Here is a 15862-nt window from a genome sequence, read left to right as displayed (position 1 = left end):
AATATTATCAAATAAATAGGTTGGACTAAAACCTGGTGTTGTCAGACTTTTTACTGTGTCTACATTTATAATGCAGACTAGCTGTGTAAACACATAATGCTATAATTAGACCCTTCTCCATTTAGTAGAAGCTTTGCCATTTAATCAATGGTGAGAATGTGAAGCACTCCAGCATGTAGAACGGTTGCTATGAAAACCTAGCAAAGAGAAAGATAGAGTAGCACAAGGAGAAAGGATTAGAAGGACATGTTGAAAGGCTAAAATAAAGTATCTTTTTTTATTCTTTCATGGGACTTGAGTGTCATTGGCTGGCCAGTATTTATTTCCCGTCCCTAGTTGCCTGAGGGCAGTTTAGAGTCAACCAGATGCTGTGGCTCTGAGTTATATATGGGCCAGACTACGTAAGGACATCAGTGAACTAGATGGATTTTTCTGACAATCGACAATGGTTTCGGTCACCAGTAGATTCTTAATTCCAGATTGTTTTTTAATTGAATTCAAATTCCACCATCTGCCATAGTGGGATTTGCATCCAGGTCTTCAGAACATTAGTTGAGTTTCTGGATAAATAGTCTAGCGATAATATCACTAGGCCATCATCTCCCAGTGTGGGTGCTAAACATCAGCACAGACCAAATGACATTTTTCTGTGCTGTAAGTTCTTCCAAGTAACCAAAAATAGTAATACATACAATGTATTGCACAGAAAAAGACAATGTACAGGAATTGTATTATGTCTGCATCCTTGAGCCTAATTATTCTCCTAATCCAGTTTTACTTGATGTCTACATCTCCTCTTGACTCCTCTTTGTACACAGGGATTCCGTCTAATATTAAAAAACTTCAATTTGATTTTTTTTTTAGACATTTGTGGGAGATCACACTATTGGATGAAATCTATTAGCAAATATAACTCACGGTATATTGATTAAAATTTTCCAAGTGGTATATTTCTGGATAGAGCAAAAATTCCAAACAATATTTTTTTCATAATCAGCAGACTTTTTATTGTTTAATCTGCAACTGAACAAAAAATAGAAACATAAAAGAAACCCAACAGTGCAGAAGAAGGCCATTTGGCCCATCGAGCCTGCATCCACTATGATCCTACCCAGGCTGTATTCCCATAATCCCACATATTTACTCCACTTATCTCTCTAACCTTTGCATTCCGGGACACTAATGGGCAATTTAGCATGGCCAATGCACCTATCCAGCACATCTTTGGACTTCAGCACATCCAGAAATCAAACAAAGGACCTGGTTATTTGGCTTGGTAAAACAAAGAATATTTCTGCTTTTGACGGTGGCATTATCACTTTGAATAAATACATTTCAGATTTGTGCTTTTTAAGACGTTTTGGATGACCATTGTTATGTTAAATTTGCTGAAATTTACATTTGTAACCAAATAATTATTTTGTCCTTTTTTTTGCAGTGATTACTAACTAAACAAGCAAGGAATGTGTACATAATGATGACATATTTTGTCCTTCAACATTTTGTAAAGAAACTCAGCTGATAATATATTAAGCCTTGCAGATCTGACAAGGACGGAGGTGGATGGAACAAAATATTACTTGTCAACTTAGATCAAAAAATCCAGACTCAGAAATACCGAAATATGCTACAGTCATGGGACTGAATGTTACTGATAGCTACTTCTGCTGCCATTACCTGAGATGTAACCTTATCAATGACCCGTCAAGCCATGAAGTGATGATTTCATACATGGCCAGCCTGGCTTTAATTTTGAGTTGCATAACATTCCAATGAACTTTAAACATTTAATGAAAGGGGGAGGAAAGCAGCACAACTAACCTCTAAGTTTAAAAAGAAGTGAACTGAGGTGAACAAAGTTAACTGGTTACTTCACCAGGTTACTTCTGTAACTGGTTACTTCACCAGGATATGTGTATTTGTTAGGTTGGCAGTTCACCAATTAAGTGTGAATTAAGTGTCACGATCGTAAGTCTTTAACAATCAAAACAAGATGTTCAAGGATCTGCTACGAAGCGTTCCAAGACACTGGTAGAAATAATTAAGGTGGATTTTCATCAAAGGTCAAGAGAGGACAAACGATGAGCAGAGAGGACATACTTTGCAGCTGTTCTTTCTGGCCTGAGGGCTGAGCATGTCAAAACCAGAACCAAGTGACATCAGTGAGTGAACACGTCATGTTAGCACCCTGCTGCAGCTTGCTAGATGTGGGAGAGTGGGATTTCAGCTGGCTACTATGTTGGACAAGTTAGCACTTGGAGCTGTGGAAGGAGAAAACAGACCAATGGTAGAATTTTTTTTCTGGTTCTAAGGAGGATCTTAAAACAAAAATGCTACAGATTGTAAACATCTGAAAATGATGGAAATATTCAGCAGGTCAGGCAGCATCTGTGAAGAGAGAACATGTTAATGGGCTGGATTTTCTGATCTCATTTACCTCGTCACTGCTGCCAGCGAGAATAGGCAATTTGGCAATTAGCCAAAACTTTATTCACTGCCACGGCACTGGAGGATCCCAGCAGCGAACGAGGTCAGAGGTTTCACGCAAATCTTTCAGATCATTGACTTGGTCATCGGACAACCCGTCAGTGCCAGTTGGGTACCGACAGTATGACGGAACAGTGCCGAGGGGGTGGGCCCTGAGTGGGGGAACATGACTGAAGGGGTGGGGGGGGTAGGGGGAAGGCGTGCAGGGGTGGATTGTGAAGGCCTTTGCGATGTGGGGCATGGCAGGGTTGGGGTGGCGGTCCCATGGGGAAGAACCTGATGCTGGTAACCTGTGTAGGGGAGAGGGTGGGGGAACATTCCACTGATTGGGGGTGGGGGGGGGGAGGTGAGGGGTGAGGGGTCCCGACATCTGTGGGTGAGAGAGGGCATCTCTCAGTGTACCCAGGGCACCCAAGCAGAATGGTGCCTGAGCACACTAAAGCCAGGCTCACTGATGTGTTTATACACCCCCAACACCGGGCACAAAACTCCCACCTCTCTGAAAAAGTGACAGAGTGTGGGAGGATTGTGGTGTGGCACATGTCTGAGAGATCAGCGCGGAACACTCCGTCATTCTCGCTGTTTTGACACTTGGAACTTCTTTGCGAAATTCCACCCAATAACTCTGTGTCTCCCTTTATGGCTGCTGCCTGACCTGCTGAGCATTTTCAATTTTTATTTTGAAAGGATTAGCCCTTCTTGAGCATAGTCAGGGTCCTGCGCATGCTGTAGGGCCCTGACTGAATATTACAAGTGATCTGCTATGTGAAACAAGCTAGAAAGCCCAGCCGGCCATCTCAACACTCAACATCTCAACATTCTGCCCAACATGATGGCACGCAGATGAAGATCAGATGGCAAGTTGAGAAATGACATGCCAAGCATAGACTCCCTGATCAAGAAGGTCACATAATGTTATGAGCAGATCCCAAAGAAAATTGTGTACGGTGGAGGAACAACTGAGAATCTACTCATGGTGGTCAGCAAAAGAGACATAAGGACTCCTCTTAGGCGACTATGAAACAGTTCAAAAAAGATGTCCAGAAGTGGGAACAACTTACCCATGATAAGAGAGCACAGTGGAAAGCAAAGTATGAAGACAACTGCTACGAAGAGACCGATTGAATTCCTGATGCTGAATGAAAATGACGGAGAAAGTCTCACTTCAAAATCAATAATTCCGAATCTGGGAAATCAGTGATCCCCTGCTCAGTTTCCACATTCATTCCCTCAGCAAATAGCAGTCACCAAGGAACTTACAGAAAAAAATGACATTCCGACTGTGCCCTTGGATATCAAAGGGAGAATAGAGTGATAATTATTAGTTGCTGTAATTTTCCTGCGAAGTAGGATAACCTTCTTTGTATCTGCCGGTGGTAGAGAACCTTCCAGCCGCTATCCACAATTTACAAATATTCAACAACAAGAAAGAAACTCTGATCAGCAAATATTCAGAAAAATTACCTCCGTGATGCCACCAGATGTCCAGAACGCTGCTTTGGCTCCTAGACAGCTACACAATTAAAAGACATTCTTGCAAACATTACTGTTATTTCATCGGTTTTTGGGATGTTACACTCACAAGTTTTACATTAGCTACATAGGTCATGCAATATACAAACATGCCAATATGAACATGTGTGGTAGCTTTCGTTTTTGTACAATTAGTACCTTCTTAGCTTTCTACATTGAAAATAAAAATCTTTCTTGTTTATCTCAATCTTTTATACATTTGAAAGTTATTTTTAAAATGCAGTTAGGTTTAAATTATACCCGCCAAATAATGCTTAAAAAAGAACTAAACTTTTTGCTCTGTGCTATCCATCTTAATTTCACCTACAAGTAATTAATTTCTGCCCATAGAAATTGATTTTTGTGTAAAAGTTAAAACTCAATTGCAGTTTCTCATTTTTCTTCATTATTTTGAACAGAGAAATAGTGAACACTAGCTGTGATCTTTCAACCTATAAATCATTCCATAATCCATTCATATTAACCCTGTAGTACAGAAGGAGACCCTTTGACCCATCGAGTCTGTACCGACCACAATTCCACCCAGGCCCCATTCCCATAACCCTCATTTACCCTGCTAATCTGCCTGACACTAAGGTCAAATTAGCATGACCAATCAATCTAACCCGCACATTTTTGGACTATGGAAAGAAACTGGAGCAAACTCACCCAGACACGGGGAGAATGTGCAAACTCCACACAGAGTCACCCGAGGCTGGAATCGAACCCGGGTCCCTGGTGCTTAAGGCAGCTGTGCAAACCACTGTGCCACCATGCTGCCCCTCAGCATTTGACCAGTTTATTTTTCCACACTTTGATGGTAAATCTTGCTTTGATGTTGGCATATAATAATGGAGCTTTCTGCGATGCATTTTTGAACCACAATTCCATTGTATTTGTGTAAAATATCACCACAAAAGGATCACATTTACATGCTGCATTTCTGCTGCACTCTGGGTCATCAAGTGTAAACTAGTTCAAGCTCTTGCATATTGGACTGGATTTTCCTGCTCTATGATAATGGGCTTCCATTCCTGTCCCCTGTCCCTGTCCCATTCCTGCCACTGGCGAACATTCTTGGGCTGGGGGTGGTGAAGGAGTGGGAGTGGTGCAGAAGTGGAATTGGCTGCCTTCTGCCACAACTGGAGCACCCCTTCTCCACCTCTTGTGGGCGCCACCAATTCAATGAAGACAGTTTTTGCGGCAGTACACTAGTGGTGGGCCATCAGAGTCAGAGCCTCCAGGCCACAAAGAGAGCCATAAACAAGGAACCAGATACCCCAAGATTCACCCACAGGGATTTCCCCTCAGCTCCAAGGGGCCTAACAACTTTGCCCCTTGAAGTTTTGTTTTAAATTAGATCCATGTTTACAAGGACTCCTTGCAATTGAGATGCTCTTAGAGTCCCTGACATGCTCCGGCAGCACCCACTATTCCCAGTGGGGTTCACAGAATGCCTACAATGCAGAAGAAGGCTATTTGGCCCATCGAGCCTGCACTGACAACAATCCCAATCAGGCTCTATTCCAATAACTCCACATATTTACCCCGTTAATCCTCCTGACATTAAGGGGCAATTTAGCATGACCAATCAACCTAACCCACACATGGAGGAAACCCATGCAGACATGGGGAAAACGTGCAAACTCCACACAGTCATGCAAGGCTGGAATTGAACCTGGGTCTCTAGAGATGAGAGGTAACTGTGCTTACCACTGTGTCACCGTGCCGAGGCTTCAGATCAGCCAGTCCTCTGTCTGGGCTGGCAGCATCAGGAGCCCATCCACTGTCCTCAATAGGATGGTGAATGTGTAACTGGATAGTTAGGAGGCCGCCCAGAAGATTGTGCCTGCAAGTGTAGACCTGTATCCCCCATTTAGTCCCAATGTCTGGGTCTCAAAGCCCAAGCGAAAAATCCAACCCATTACTTCTGATATAGAAACAAAACATTCTAGAAATACTCAGTTTAAAGTGTCTTACACGTCGGCTTACATTAATGCTGCAATGAAGTTACTGTGAAAATCCCCTAGTTGCCACACTCTGACAGCTGTTTGGGTGCACTAGAGGAGAATTTAGCATGGCCAATCTGTGGAGAGAGAAACCAAGTTAACATTTCATGTTTATGGCCTTTCGTCAGAACGGGAAAATATTAGCGACGTAACTGATTTTAAGCAAATACAGGGGCAGGGAAAACAGGATAGAAGAAAAGCACAAAAGGTAAATTCAGTGATAGGTTGGAAAGCAGGAATGACTGAATGGCATTAAAGGACAGGAGAGAAAGATAATCGAGAGAAAGAATCTTAGCTTGAAAAATCAAGATGCAAATTTGGTTTAGGTGAAGTTAAGAAACAGCAAGGCAAAGAAAACATTGGTTAGAGTAGTTTATAAGCAGGTAGAGTAGTTTAGTGCCAGGTAGGGTATAAGTCAGACAATAACAAAGGTAATGTAATAATCATGGAGATCTTTCATCTTCGCAGACTGGACAAACCAAATTTGCAGTAACAATGAGGAGGACAACATCACAGAATAAATTCAAGGTTATTTTCTACATCAGTATGTCGTGGTGCCAACTAAGGAACAGGTTATTCTCAATCTAGTATTGCACAATATGTAAGGTCAATTACTAACCTTGTTGCAAAAGAACCTCTGGGAACGAATGAACATGACAGAATTTCATACTGAGTTTCAAAGTTATTTGGCTAAGATCAAAATTAGAGTTTTAAATCTGAACAAAGTAGGTATGAGGGATGGGTTGGCTAAGGTATATTGGGAAAGCAGATTAAAAGATGATGGCAGGGAAGCAATGACAAACATTTAAAGAAGTCATTATTCACAATAAATATACATTCTTATAAGAGGAAAGTGGCCCAACCCTCACTCACAAGAGGAGTTAAAAATTTTAGATGAAAGGAAAAGGCATAGAATGTTACGCAAAAGGTAATAAGCCTGAGGAAAGTTTAGAATTCAAAGGAAAAGGGACTTAGAAAGAGAATTTGGAAGTGATTAACAGAAGCAAATATAGGGCCCTTAGAGGCAGCAATAGGAGAAATTATGGGCTAGGTTTTATGCCTCCAAGAACAGGAAGGTCATATGATTGGATACCATGGAAATAATAATGTGCCAATTGCCTGCCCACCTCCACAGGTATTGTACCTGTGAACGGGGGAATGTTGGGTGGCCCACTCACCCATGGGCGATTTGAAGCCATTAGATGGGTGACTATATACCCATTTAAGGACCTCAACACTCTGCCACCAGGATTTAGACAGTTGTGGGCAATCCACACTGTCCAGTTTAGGAGAATTCCCTTTGCAGTCCAGTGGGAGTTACCTCTTTAACGGGTCTCCCTTTCTGAGACTTGCCAGCATGGCAGTGGGCAGGATCCTCAAACACTTATCCAAATCCTCATTCAACACTGCACGCGTCTGTCTGAAATGCTGGAGAGCTGTCACCCTCTGACTGGCCAGCAGTTCGCTGGGGTGGGACCACCTGATCCTGAAGGGTAGAAATCCTGCCTGCAATTAATTAATGTCCAATTGGGTATTAAATGGCTGTGGGGCTGCCAGTATTCCTCTCGGCAGGCTCCGTCTCAACATTTCAGCCGAGAGTTTGGGAAATCTGGTGCCTCAGCCCAAGAAGTGTGAAAGATTGCATTTCAGGAGGGCAAAAACGGCACGCAAATACACAATAAAGATTGGGATCTGAGAAGCCTGCAGGAACAAACAATTTTGGGGTACAGAGCCAAAAGATCCCCAACTTGACAAGGTGGTTAAGAAAACATCCACATCCCATTAACAAATACAAAAAGGATATAAAAATATAGAAACTAGAAGTAGGAGTAGGCCATTTGGCACTTCAAGCCTGCTCTGCTGTTATGATCATGACGGATCATCCAACTCAGGAAGCTGTTCCTGCCTCTCCCCATGCTTTGATCCCTTCAGTCTCAAGTGCTGTATCTAACTCCTCTTTGAAATCACACAGCATTTTGACCTCAGCTGCTTTCTGTGGTAACAAATTCCACAGGTTCACCACTCTCTGGCTGCAGAAATTTCTCCTCATCTCGGTCCTAAATGGTTTACGATGTGGAGATACTGGCACTGGACTGAGGTAAACACAGTAAGAAGGTGTTGTCAGACTTCTTACTAAATGATATACCCCATATCCTTAGGCTGTGATCTCTGGTTCTGGACTCCCCCGCCATTGGGAACATCCTTCTTGTATCTACCCAGCCTACTTCTTTTAGGATTTTATAGGGTTCTATGAGATTCCCCTCATTCTTCTAAACCCCAGCTAATATCTTCATATCAGTCCCGTAATCCCAGAAATCAGTCTGGTAAACTTTCGCTGCATTCCCTCCCATAGTAAGAACATCCTTCCTCAGATCAGGAAACCAAAATTGCATATAATATTCCAGGTGTAGTCTCACCAAGAACCTGTATAATTGGAATAAGACATCCCTGTTCTGTACTCATATCCTATTGCTGTGAAGGTCAATGTTACCAATCGCCTTTTTCACTATCTGCTGCACCTGCATTCTTACCTTCAGTGACTAGCATACAAGGATACTGCACATTCTACTCTTCCAAACTATAGCTATTTAAATAATAATCTGCAATGTAAGAATTTTAGGCAAACAAGCAATTTGTTCTCTGTACCCCTCAAATGAGCAAAGTTTTTGGGGTTTAAAATTGGCCTTTATTTCAAGCTATAGCAAGGGATGTCTGTGGCCAGGCATGTGGCATACAGATTCTCCGAAAAAAGGATTACACTGACAGTATTACCCTTTGGTTCATCTGCAAGTAATTAATATACATCAATCAAAATTGTATTAGGAAGAAATCAGTATCCAAACTGATTGTTTCATTTATTTAATTTGTTTCCCAAAGCAGTGATTAACCAATTAGAATAATATCCAATCATTAGTTTAGCACGTACACAAAGCTACATTATCAATAAACACAGAAAAATGGTTCCTTACAGTCTGACATCCTGGGTAGTGATTTATGATCTCTACTAAAACACACTGGGCCCTATTTTACTATTTTGATTCTAAGTGCTGGGCGGACTTGAAACATGGGCGTGTTTCAGATCTATTCTCTGAGACCCCAGTACGTACTCTGCCTGAAAAAATACCTGTGGGCAGGGCTTATTGCAGCTGAAACACTGCAGCTCTGATCGGAGCCTTCAACTGCGCATGCGCAGTAAAAAAATAGAAAAACACTCCCCTGCCACATCACTCCCGGGCTGGATAATGCCTCCCCCTGGCCCCCACAGACATTGCCCCACTCCCACAATATTACTGACTCCTTATCCCTCCACCCCCCAGCTACCTAGGCCGCTGCAGCCCCCTGTCCTCTTCCTCCCCACCAATCACATGCAGAGTGGCAGCAGACCCCCACTTCCCCTCCACCGATAATACCTAGAGTGGCAGCAGACACGCCCAGCTTCCCCGCACCCCCACCAGAGAGCCATCTGACCTGCCTCCCTCCCCCCACCAGAGAGCCATCAATTACTTGCTCTGCCCTCCTCCCCCCCCAATTACCACCCCCAATTACGCCCTCCCCGGACGATTGTTCAACACCCCTGCCCCCCCCTACCCAGCAAATCACCACTCCCATTTATCTTTCCCAGTCAATCATCACCCCCGTTCACCCCTCCTGGTCGATTGCCACCCCAGCGATCCCCAATGCAGAGTATGCAGTTTTCCACCTGCTGCCTCCGTTTCAGGCCCTGACCCTCCCCTAAGCCCTGTCTTTTGGCACCACCTGTGCCCAGAGAGCAGTGTCCAGGTCCTAAGCTGGGAGTGCCATGCTGGCACTGCTCAGGGGGCATTACCTGCCCCTGCCAATGGCCACCTGGGGGGTCTCAATGGCCTGTAGTCCCACCGGTGAGGCCATCACATCAGGTCCTCGTTACTGGGGAAACATATGTGAGCTTCACCAGTTAAGGACCTCCACCAGTGAGGCCATTAAGGCAAGTGAGCCCAGATGATTGCATACCAGTCTCACTAATCATATTCAAATGATCTAAAGAATTACACCAACTTAACACGGCTGGTAAGATCACAGGAATGGGAAACCTGATGTGAACTGTTTTTCTGCCTCTCTTGCGATCTTACTGGCTCGCCACACCAATTAACCGGCATAATAAGCCTGTATGGTTGCCCCCTATGTATCTACCCCAGCCAGCTATGTACAAAGACAGCTAGTTGTGACTTCTAATATCTCAAAGTGGTATCAATGGCCCAACCATTACCTGCTCCCAAACAATGGGTTTCAAACCACGATCATCCTCAACATCAGTGCCTCACAAGGCTGTGTTCTCAACCCCCTATTATACTCCTTATACACCTATGACTGTGTGGCCAAATTCCTCTCCCATTTGATTTTCAAGTTTGCGAATGACACCACTGTAGACGGTCGGATTTCAAACAATGAGGAGACAGAGTATCAGAATGGGAATCTGGTGAACTGGTGCAGCAACAATAATCTCTCCCTCAATGTCGGCAAAACAAAGGAGATTATCATCGACTTCAGGAAGCATAAAGGAGAACATGCCCTTGACTACATCAATGGGATGAAGTAGAGAGGGTCAAGAGTTTCAAGTTTTTAGGTGTCCAGATCACCAATAACCTGTCCTGGTCCCCCCATGCCAGCACTATGGTTAAGAAAGCCCAATGACGCCTCGACTTTCTCAGAATATTAAGGAAATTTGGCATGTCAGCTACGACTTTCACCAACTATTACAGATACAACCAGAAAGAATGCTTTCTATGGTGTATCACAGCTTGGTATGGCTTCTGCTCTGCCCAAGATCACAAGAAACTACAAAAGGTAAGCCAATCCGTCATGCAAACCAGCCTCCCATCCATTGACTCTGTCTACAAATTTGCAGACAGAGTAGTAAAGACTTTGTCTTGGCAAAGCAGCCAGCATAATTAAGGACCCCACGCTCCCCGGACAATCTCTCTTCCACTTTCTTCCATTGGGAAAAAGATACAAAAGTCTGTGGTCAGGTACCAACTGACTCAAGAGCAGCTTCTTCCCTGCTGCTGTTAGACTTTTGAATGGACTTACCTTGCATTAAGTTGATCTTTCTCTATGCCCTACCTATGACTATAACACTGCATTCTGCACTCTCTCGTTTCCTTCTCTATGAAAGGTATGCTTTGTCAGTACAGCACGCAAGAAACAATACTTTTCACTATGTTAGTAACATGTAACAATAATAAATCAAATCAAATATGAAACCAGTGTCATATGATTGAGACTGGAGCTATGTGAATTCCTTTAATGAATAAACTGTTGCAAGGTACCTTCATATTTTTGTTTGATCTCTGAAGAGAAACAGGTGCTTTAGGCAAACAGCTTGTCGCTGTTGCAGCGGAAAGAACAGTCTCCCTCACTGACATACTGTGAACCACTGAATCATTGTAACTTGGGCCTTCAAGACTAATTTAATTCTCGGTACCTCCTCCCATCATATGGGGGCTTGCTTCTGGAAAGACAGATCTGCCTTAACAATCCCGTAAGGGAGAATCTAGGGACAGCGATCCCTGTAAGGGAGGATACAGATATCCCCGATCTTGAAACAAGCCGTGTGCTGGATAATTCCTGCTCCCCACCCCACCTCGCGATTCACGTAAGCGGAGCCGCCCAGAGCGTACAGGCAGTGAGGGAGAGGGTGCAGGGAGAGTGAGGGAGAGGGTGCAGGGAGAGTGAAGAAGTGAGTGGAGAGCTGGAATTGTTTTCGGACAGAGGTAGAAAGCAGTTTGTGAACAAATTGCAATACAACATGGCCTCTGAGCTCTACCGCAAGAGCGAAACGTTAACTCTCCGGAAGAAGTTGATCGGGTAAGTCTGCACTCATTGCGGGTTAAATAGACCACGGGAGTGTTCACTCTGCTACTGGGCCAGACTGTGTTTGTTACAGTCCTGCGGAAATACAACCCTTTTTTCAACCCCCTGTTCATGTTAAAGTAATGACGTGGAGATGCCGGCGTTGGACTGGGGTAAACACAGTAAGAAGTCTGACAACACCAGGTTTAAGTCCAACGGACTTATTTGATAGTAAACTCGCAAGCTTTCCGGGTTTGCCCCCTTCGTCAGGCGAATGGAGAGTTCTGGCCTCAGACTGAGTATATGACAGCACACACGGTTTACTGATTAGAATGTGAATCTTTACACCTAACCTGCTATTCAAGTCTTAAAGTGGCCAGCAACGTGCGTGGAAGGAGCATTAAGCCCAGGTCGTCCAGTACTCCCCCGGAGCGGAGAAGCTACGACATCTTCTCCGGAGTCTTCAACATATCATTGATGAAGACGAACATCTCGCCAGGGCCATCCCCACACCCCCACTTCTTGCCTTCAGACAACCACACAACCTGAAACAGATCATTGTTCGCAGCAAACTACCCAGTCTTCAGGAGAACAGTGACCAAAATACCACACAACCCTGCCACAGCAACCTCTGCAAGACATGCCGGATCATCGACACAGATGACATCATCACACGTGAGAACACCATCCACCAGGTACATGGTACATACTCTTGTAACTCGGCCAACGTTGTCTACCTAATACTCTGCAGGAAAGGATGTCCCGAAGCATGGTACACTGGGGAGACCATGCAGACACTACGACAACAGCTGAATGAACATCGCTCGACAATCACCAGGCAAGACTGTTCCCTTCCTGTTGGCCAACACTTCAGTGGTCACGGGCATTCAGCCTCTGACCTTCGGGTAAGCATTCTCCAAGGCGGCCTTCACGACAGCGCAGAGTCGCTGAGCAGAGACTGATAGCCAAGTTCCACACACATGAGGACGGTCTCAACAGGGATCTTGGGTTCATGTCGCACTGTCTGTAACCCCCGTGACTTGCCTGGGTTTGCAAAACCTCACTTACTGTACTGTCTGGAGACAATACACATCTCTTCAACCTGGGCTTAATGCTCCTTCCACACACATTGACGGCCACTTCAAGGCTTGAACAGCAGGTTAGGTGTAAAGATTCACATTCTAATCAGTAATCTGTAAACTGTCTGTGCTTTATATGCTCTGTCTGAGGCCAGAATTCTCCATTCGCCTGATGAAGGGGCAAACCCCGAAGGCTTGCGAATTTACTAACAAATAAATTGGTTGGACTTAAACCTGGTGTTGTCAGACTTCTTACCATGTTAAAGTAATCCTGAAGTGTTGAAAGTATTAACACTGCATCTGGACATCATGAGTTCCCAACTTGACTTGGAGGCATTCCCAGGGGACTGTTTATGCGATATTGCATTGTACAATATTACAAATTTATCTAAAAGTTGGACTTTGAATTGATGTTAGGAATTGGTAGATGTGAAGTCCTTAAGTGTTGTTGGAGCTGTACTTGACTGAGATATCACACGCCAGACTTGCGTCTTGTAGTTTGTGGAAAGGCTTTGATGAATAAGGGCCAATAATTCAGAAGATACAAGTATTCAATACAACGAATCAGACAACAAATTGGAAACCCTAAAGTGTGGACAATGGAATAGAACTTGGGTTTATTTTATACGATTTTTTTAAAGTTTACTTATTAGTGTCACAAGTAGGCTTACATTAACACTGCAGTGAAGTTACTGTGTAAAATCCCTTAGTTGCCACACTCTGGCGCCTGTTCGGGCACACTAAGGGAGAACTTAGCACAGCCAATCCACCTAACCAGCATGACCTTCAGATTGCGTGGGGGAGGGGGGGCAGTGGAGAGCAGAGGAAACCTGCGCAGACATGGGGAGAATGGACAGACTCCACACAGACGGTGACCCAAGCTGGGAATCGAATGCAGGTCCCTGGCTCTGTGAGGCAGTGTTGCTAACCACTGTGCCACCATGATTTCATTAATTTTGTTTAAATGACAGCAACATATAATGAATATGTAGAAAAAAGATTAGGAAATCAAAGTTTAAACATTTATCAGTATTAGACATTTATGAATCATTTTGTCACTTTGTGTTCTCTGCAATTTTATTTACAGATCTTCTTGCAGGCTTTTTTTCCCAGATGATCCCATCAAGATTGTCAGAGCTCAGGGACAATATATGTTTGATGAAGAGGAAAGAAAATATTTGGACTGTATTAACAATGTTGCTCATGGTAAGAAAACCATTTGAACAGATGACAAAAACTGCACAACTTTAGGGGAGCTGTGTGACTTTTTATCGTTGGATATCTTCCCCCCCACCCCCCACCCCCCAATGATCAGGGACATACATAAGAAATAGGAGAAGGAGAGTATCATTAAACTCATCAAGCTTGTTCTGCCATTCAGTCCGAACATGGTCGATCTTTGGCTTCAACTCCACTTTCCTGTTCTCTCCCCATATCCTTTGATTCCCCAAGACACCAAAAATCTGCCTAACTTAGCTGTTAAATGTAATCAATGATGGAGCATCCACCACCCTCTACATAGAACATTCCAAAGATTCACCACCCTTTCAGTGAAGAAATCTCACCTTGTCCCAGTCCAAAATGATGGGCACATCTTAGGATAAGGGGCCAATGTGTTGTAGATTCCCCAGTCATTCAGAGGAAACAACCTCTCACTACCTTTCCCATCAAGCCCCTCCTGTACACTTCAGTGAGATCACCTCCTCATTCTTCTAACCTCCAGAGAATAAAGACACAAATTACTCAACCTTTCAAAATTGGGTAAATGCCCTGGCATTGTCCTATCAAGCTCAGCCAGCTTTTCCTTCATACATGTGTAATTAGCTTTGTTTGAGTTTAGGTTTCTTGTTTGAGATTGGACAGTGTTGCTTTCAATCCTAATATGGAATTCAAGTGTTTTATAATCACTATTTGCCAAGAGGACTTTTACAATCAGACCATTAATCAACCATGGCTCATTACACAACACTAAATTGAAAATCCCTAGTTGGTCACGCAACATATTATTCCAAGAAACATCGACAAAAGCATTCTACAAACTCATCTTCCCATCCACCTTTTGCCAATTTGTGTCCAGTCAATAAGATTAAAAATCACCCATAATCATTGCATTGTCTTTGTTACAAACCTCAATCATTTCTTGTTTAATGCCCAGTACTGTTAGGGGGGCTATAGATGCACCACCAGCATTTTCTGACTCTTGCTGCTATTAATTTTCACCCATAACTGATTCTACTTCCATATCTTTGGATCTAAGATCTTTATTCAGTGATTTGTTTCTGTCAACCTTTAGCATCAGGGCTACCCATCACTTTTTTCTATTCTTCCTGTCTTTTTGAAATGCATATCCTGAAATATTTATTTCCCAGACTTGGACACATTGGAACCATGGCCGGAATTTTCCAGCTGTTCCCACTATGCAATCTTCTGCGCACCCCCAACACAGCTTTTTACTCTTCCCTTCTGGTTCCTCTTTATCGCGAAGCCTTCCCAACTGCGAAATACCCAACTCTAAAGTACAGACTTCAGTGAGCATCACCGCTGTCAATTCAGTCTGAAGCAAAACCTAGTTTACTCCAAAATGGACCTGCATTTCTAACATTAGCATCATATGCCTTTTATTGAAGCATCAAGTCAGTCAGGTAATGTGAATTTCACCCTTATTCGGTCTGTTTGTCACCCCAGAGGAACTTAATATCTTCAGCGTAAATTTCAGTTTTGGATGCCTGTAAAATAATTTACAATGTAATCCAACCAAACTACATGTTCATGACTATTTGAAAAAACCTAGTCCTCTAGTAAGTAACTTGAAAGGCACCACATCATCACCTGATTATCTTCAAAAAGCCAATCTCGTGTGGTAATTGTAGGAAATAACATGCGGCACATAAAGGGTAATAAAGTCAGGTTACATTCCTGTGAGGTTATCTTTTTCATTCTTTAACT

The 15862-nt window shown here is 43.4% G+C and overlaps 2 protein-coding genes across 2 annotated transcripts in view; both read left to right on the top strand.

Moving 5' to 3' along the window:
- The window catches only part of LOC145351488 (uncharacterized), a 166773-nt gene extending 164129 nt beyond the window's left edge, over positions 1-2644 (top strand). The window contains exon 19 of the mRNA XM_080201085.1: positions 1439-2644. Within this exon, the coding sequence (XP_080057211.1) occupies positions 1439-1441 (3 nt within the window). The 3' untranslated portion in view covers positions 1442-2644. The remainder of the gene's footprint in view (positions 1-1438) is intronic.
- Positions 2645-11693: 9049 nt separating this feature from the next.
- Positions 11694-15862, top strand: part of phykpl (5-phosphohydroxy-L-lysine phospho-lyase) — a 28033-nt gene continuing 23864 nt past the window's right edge. Inside the window, exons 1-2 of the mRNA XM_080201508.1 lie at positions 11694-11852; positions 14004-14122. Coding sequence (XP_080057634.1) covers positions 11794-11852; positions 14004-14122 — 178 coding nt within the window. The 5' untranslated portion in view covers positions 11694-11793. The remainder of the gene's footprint in view (positions 11853-14003; positions 14123-15862) is intronic.

The sequence above is a fragment of the Carcharhinus amblyrhynchos genome, chromosome 13, assembly GCF_965287045.1.
Source record: "Carcharhinus amblyrhynchos chromosome 13, sCarAmb.v2.hapA, whole genome shotgun sequence".
NCBI lineage: Eukaryota > Metazoa > Chordata > Chondrichthyes > Carcharhiniformes > Carcharhinidae > Carcharhinus > Carcharhinus amblyrhynchos.
The sequence above is the reverse complement of the archived record's forward strand: the minus strand, read 5'-3'. Positions and strand labels throughout refer to the sequence as shown.